This window comes from Apis laboriosa, unplaced genomic scaffold (genome assembly GCF_014066325.1).
Source record: "Apis laboriosa isolate Shangri-la unplaced genomic scaffold, ASM1406632v1 scaffold11_cov152, whole genome shotgun sequence".
Taxonomy (NCBI): domain Eukaryota; kingdom Metazoa; phylum Arthropoda; class Insecta; order Hymenoptera; family Apidae; genus Apis; species Apis laboriosa.
This window is the reverse complement of record NW_025221020.1, coordinates 1,110,966-1,117,025: the sequence shown is the minus strand read 5'-3', so window position 1 is coordinate 1,117,025 and position 6,060 is coordinate 1,110,966. Positions and strand designations below refer to the sequence as shown.

The 6,060-nt window shown below is 40.8% G+C and overlaps 1 protein-coding gene across 3 annotated transcripts in view; it reads right to left on the bottom strand.

Moving 5' to 3' along the window:
• Positions 1-4,053: 4,053 nt before the first annotated feature.
• Positions 4,054-6,060, bottom strand: part of LOC122720165 — a 71,020-nt gene continuing 69,013 nt past the window's right edge. For 2 of the 3 annotated variants that reach the window (XR_006347724.1, XR_006347725.1), the window contains one exon: positions 5,698-5,823. Coding sequence is in view for 1 of the 3 variants with exons in the window: in XM_043946697.1 (XP_043802632.1) it covers positions 5,034-5,208; positions 5,309-5,376; positions 5,482-5,612; positions 5,682-5,823 (516 nt within the window). In the remaining 2 variants the exon portion in view is untranslated. Of the gene's footprint in view, positions 5,209-5,308; positions 5,377-5,481; positions 5,613-5,681; positions 5,824-6,060 lie in introns of those variants that run through there. The other variant, XM_043946697.1, reaches the window with a different exon arrangement.

Genomic DNA, 6,060 nt, shown 5'->3' with positions numbered 1-6,060 from the left:
CGAACATAACCGAAAGCGTTTCCCGCCGATCCACCCTCGCACAAAAACAAACGTACAATTACATATCTAAATATCGTAATCCAGTAAACTTAATAATTTCTATCTAAACAACGTTGCGAAAACGTTCTAAACCTAATCGATAATTCGATTATATCTCTCTAAATACGACTAAACACGACACGACGCGTCCCCCCTCCCCCCTTGCGTTAACACGCATCGTATCAATGCTTTTGAAATAATTCTACGAGAGAGAAAGACAGAGAGAGAGAGAGAGAGAGAGAGAGAGAGAGAGAGAGAGAGAGAGAGAGAGAGAGAGAGAGAGAGAGAGAATGAGAGAGAATGAGAGAGAAAAAAAAACGTACGTACTAACACGAGTTCCCGCGCAAAATAGAAATTGGTCCCACCCGTGATAAAAGTTTCTTCGTTACCGACCTATATATCTCACCTAATCGATCATCCAACGAGAAGATCGTTAAAACGCGACGAGAGTGGAGCGAAAGGAACGACGATCGAATCCACCGATCACGCCACGAAGTAAATCAAACGCGAACGTGAACACAAAAATGAACACGAAGAGGAAGAGAAAGAGGAGGAGGAGGAAGAAGAAAAAGAAGAAGAAAAGAAGAAAAAAAAGAAACGGGACGAAAAAAAGTCGGAGGAGAAACGAAGTGCGCGCGTGAGATATGTTACATGGCACTGGCAGAAAGATGCCACAACATGGGAGGGAGAGGGGAGAGAGAGAAAAAAGCGAAACGAAGGGGGAAAAAAAAGGAACCGTAGTAGGCGAGCGGTAAAAGAGAGGAAAAGGAGGGGGGCAGAATATACCGCGCGCTAAACGAAAAAAATCGATCGATATTTCTGCGTTTAACGATGAGTTTAACTTGTATACACATATAGCTGTTATGTACATATATATATATACGTGATACGGATTTTCCTACGTCTTTATGTTTTCGCTGGCAGTGCCTTGGTTTCGCGTCCAACGTGATGAGACTGGCAGTAAGCGCGCGTGATGCGCGACGTTCGCGCAAAAAAACGGATCTAAAAAAGGATCTGAAGAATATTAAGAGAGAAGAGAGAAAAAAAAAAAAAAAAGAAAGAAAGAAAAAGAATCGATCGGAGGGCGACCAGTTTAGGCGCGGGACGGTTGAGAAAACGGTGATTCGCGGTTCGACCAAACTCGAAACTAAACGAATTAATTAAGAGGCGGTTTCTGAAAGTTAGCGTACAGCGTCCATGGTATTTGAACGGGTGGCAGTGCGCGATATTTGGCAGTGACGCGTTCCTTTTCTCTCCTGCGAATCGCTTCTTCTTTCCATAACGAGCCAGAACGGATCTCCCTCTTCGATTCCATTTCATCGCGGCGTTCCTCTTCTCGTAATGCTGAACACCCAAACGTGTATATGTGTCTATGTGTATATATATATATATGTGTGTGTGTCTCTCTCTCTTCCGAAACGAGAATTCAAAAGATCAAAAAAGTGAATCTCCTTCTCGCTTGGAATCGTGTAAGCTGACAATAGGCTGTGCGCTGCCCTCTTTCGAGGCAGCTTCTTATATCCTTCTAAAAGAAGAGGCAGTGGCCCGTATCATCAGGCGATTTACAGATAATTTCAACTAACTATTTACATACGCTCGTCCGCGAATATATATCCCGTTGCCGTTGGCACGTGCGCTGATACTTTTTTTTTCTTTTTTTTTCTTTTTTTTTTTTTTTTTTTTTGCGTAAAGGAAACCAGCGAGAGTTTTTTTATACAATTACGGTTATTCCGGTGACGAATAATTTTTCACTCACGCACTCGCTCACGCACGCACGGGCCCGAAGCAACAAAGGACACATCGTAAACCACTTATGCATCCGCGGCAACTAGAGATCTATCGGATTATACAGTTAATCGTAATAATAATAGTAAGAATAATTAATCGACCAATTAGCCTAGAGTTCTTAATTACAATCGTATTGGCAGTGTTTCTTAGCTGGTGTGTGTAGATGTGCTTCTGTCCGTGTATGTGTATGTCCCAGTATGTTTATTCTTTTCTTCCTCGCTTTCCACCAGTTGTCTCTTCCTTCGTTCCATAATTTTTCTCCTTCGTTTTTGTTTTTTGCCCTCTTTTTTTTTTTCCTTCTCTTTTATCTTCTCGATAATCTTCCCTCCTCTTCGTACCAGTTACACAACACGTCGTCGACACGTCGAATAATCCACCCCTCCCACTTGTTACTTCTCTTAATTTACAAGTATTCACTTTACTCTCTACATAATTATATATGTGTACAATCGTGCGGCATCCACATTCCATGATGTCAGAAATTTCCGCGATACGAGAAATATATTTCTACGATCTCGGCGTGTCTAACCTAACACCTATGAAAATAGCGATCCGACACACTCATCCATTATCCATAAGTTCTCCTCCTCCTCCTCCTCCTCCTCCTTCTTCTCCTTTCTCTTTTTAAACGATTCGCTTTCGCATTATTCCCCCAACCCTTTAGTAACTCCTGTGGAAAATGTAACACAGCCATCGTGTTTCATCCTTATTCAGAGTGGTAACAGCTCTTCGTTACGGTCGTTACAGCACGATGCTCTCACGTTGTCGAATAGACGGTTCTTTTTTTTTCTTTTTTTTTTTTATCCGTTTTCTTTTATTTAAAACTGTTCCTTTTTTACCCGCAGGTATCCCCGACCGATCGAGTCATTTTTAACCTTTATCTCCTCCGATAAGATGTCACAAAATTTTTCGACGCGTTCTATTATTTTCTCTTCTTTTTTCCGTTTTATGTGGAATCGGATGAAAAACGTTGAGACGATACAGAGACTTGGAACTGAGAGAGTTTGAATTCGGGAATCATAAAGAGGATATATATATGTATATGTATATGTATATGTATATGTATATGTATATGTATATAATATATAATGTACAGTTGCTTTTGAAATGAAAAATCATTGGAGATTCCTGCTTTTATTCCGATTTTCTTTTTTTTTTTTTTTTNTTTTTTTTTTTTTTTTGCCTTTGTCGATTCGGCGATCGGTCGATAAGAACGAGAGGGTTAAATAGAATAATAGAAACTATTTTCTCGATTTCGTTTCGCCACGCAGGGGCCAGAGTTTGCAGCATTGACATTTTCGCTGCACGTAACTTAGCAGGGAAGATAAAAATAGGTTGACGATGTTGAAGTGTAGACGGATGAAATGAAACAAGTTTTAGGCACGAACAAAGCAAGCTCGTTCCGACTTTTCTTTTTATTTATTTATTTCTTTTTTTTTTCTCTCTTTCCCTTTTTTTTTCTTCTCTATTTTTCTATCTCATTTTGTACACTTTGATATTCTTTTCTCTCCCTTTTTTTTTCGAAGAGGGGAAAACGGATAAATCTCGATAGAAATCCCATTGGCACATCGGTCGTTCGACTGTCTCTTACCGTTTCAAGTTTCGCATCAATCTTTGTTTATTATACATTCTCGTGAAAGTAACAGCGAATCGTATCGATCTCTCTTTCTTTCTTTCTTTCTTTCTTTCTTCTTTTTTTTTCGTCTATTCTTCGGTGATACCATTTACATTCGTCTTTGGCTATTGCCCTCTGTTGTCGTCTTCTCGCAAGATTCCTTTATCCGATAACACACCGCCCATGCATACACGCCCCCTCTAAGTTCCTGTCTTTCCTACCTTTCTCTCTCTCTCTCTCTCTCTCTCTCTCTCTCTTTCTCCATCTCTCTTTATCTCCACGTCGCACGACAACGGCCTGCACGAATTTCTACCGAGTTGAAGATCGAGGTAGATACATCTCCTTTTAAAAGTTGGTCGAGGGTCGAGGGTGAGCCGAAACAAGTTCACGTTTCGCTCATTCTCCATTCTTCACACCCCTTTTCTCTCTCTCTCTCTCTTTTTTTTTTTTTCTCTCTTTCATCTCGGGGGGTAATTGAACAGGGCCCGGAAGTGCCAAGGGGCCGTTGTTAGATATTAATTGATTCTTAAGGCCACCAGAGTGATTATCTCCTTACAATCGTTAACTAACATTTAATAGTTTGCATTTTTTTTTCCTTACTTCTCTTTGTCTTTTTTTTTTGTTTTTTTTTTTTATTATTATTATTATTATTACTATTACTCTCTTCTTCGCTCGCTTAACGCGAATCACACATTATCGTATCGAGTTGTATCGAAGTAAAATTCTCGTCTCTATTTCTTGCATTATTGTTTCCCCTTTCTTTTCTTCTTCTTCTTCTTCTTCTTGTTTTTTTTTATTTTTTCTTTTTGTATTTTTTTTTTGTATTTTTCTTTTTTTTTTTTCTTTTTTTTCTTTTCTTTCATTTTAATTCAACTCCGACCGCCTCTCGATTGGTCTTGGTTGACGACGGTCAACGGTATATAAAACGGTATCCACGGTGAGGCACTTTTGAGGCCCAAGCCTAGCTCTTCCGAGTCCGACGAGTGTCGCAGCTTCGTATCACAGGCACTCGTGGCAGGAATCGACCCCAACGTTTTCAAAATTTGGTATCGATAGGCAACAAGAATATCATTTCATCGCTATCCACGACTACTAAATATATCACCTAACGATTTCGTTCGATTTAGGCTAAATAAATTAGAATGTAGTAATTACTCTTTCTTCTCCTTTGGGTATATTCTTAGCTACGTTCGTTAATCTTCGTCATCGTTCATATCATCCCTCCCTCCTTCCTTTCTTCTTCTCGAGCGTCGTTTCTCTTCTCTCTCTCTTTCTCTCTCGAATCCATTCTCGTAGATCCTCATAGATTCTCTCGATTCGTGCATTACCAATCCAATCCAATCCAAATCCGTACTATTTCGGGCCATGCATTTCCACCTCTCGAAACGGAGAGGGCGTCTTACCCAGTGTACCCTTCCCGATTACGGTTCCGGTTCCGGTTAATTTTGCTAGGCTTCTTTTTACTTTTTCCCTGTTACCAGAAAGCGCAATCATCCTGATACAGGATTTCGTCTCTCTGTTCGTTCTCTGGTTATTCGATCGTCACGCTACTTGGTCACGCTTTTCCCTCGATCATATTCGATCGGCATTATCACGAGTTCTTGGCCGGTTTCCGGCGCTGCTTCACTCGCATAGACGGCTCCGTGCTGCCCACCGCCGAGAACAGGGCCAAGCTCACTTCTTCCGGGTGAGACGCCGCCACTTTTCGTATCCCTACGTTTTTCGTGCTTTGTACTTCCGACTCTAATACCCATTCGTCCGGCTCGCTATGAAATGGAAAAATGTTGTGATGGTTTACAATGGAAGATTTAAAATGGAAGAAAAATGAAATAGAATAAAATAAAAGGAACGTTCGAGTTCACTCACATATCTTGAGGGTACCATCGTAACAATACTTTAGTCTTCCCGTCCATTTCTACTCTTCGGGCTAATACCTGAAGAAGAACAAGAAGAAAAAGAAGAAGAAGAAGAAATGGATTATTGCATAACAATCGCGATGATCGAGAGATGATAAACGAACGATAAATTCTCTTACTTACTTGACTAGTTAGGGCCATCGAATTTCCTGGTGTCTCAGCGAGACGACCTTGCGTCCTCGACTTTGCCAGTTGAAGCAACCTGTGCTGAAGACCCTCCATCACCCCTGAATCGAAGTAATCGAACAGTCTCGCTGTTGAAAAAGAGAAAACAATGACGAGTCTGTCAAGAAGATCTCAAAGAGAAAAAAAACGGTATCTACCTGACCACGGTTGCCGCCTGTATCGAAGCCGTTTACCGTTCCTTCTCACCAATTTCCCTCCGCTCTCGCAGCTCCGTCTAGCGTTATTGTTGCTCGTTTCCGGTTGATTAAAGTGTCCGTTCACGTGCCTCTCGAGAGCCGTCTGCAAAGCATATTTCGTTCGATCATCGTCCGGAATTGGGCACGTTCCAGGGAGAGCACGGATTCGTAATAAATTCGAAAAAAAAAAAATAAAAAAATAAATAAATAAATAAACATAAGACTCGAATGAGCGATCGATCGGGTACATCATAATAACTGGCATAGATGGTTTAGATAGAAAGCGGTAAAATTGTTGAAAAAGAAAAAAAAAAGTGGCCTGGCGCGATAAGACTTTGCT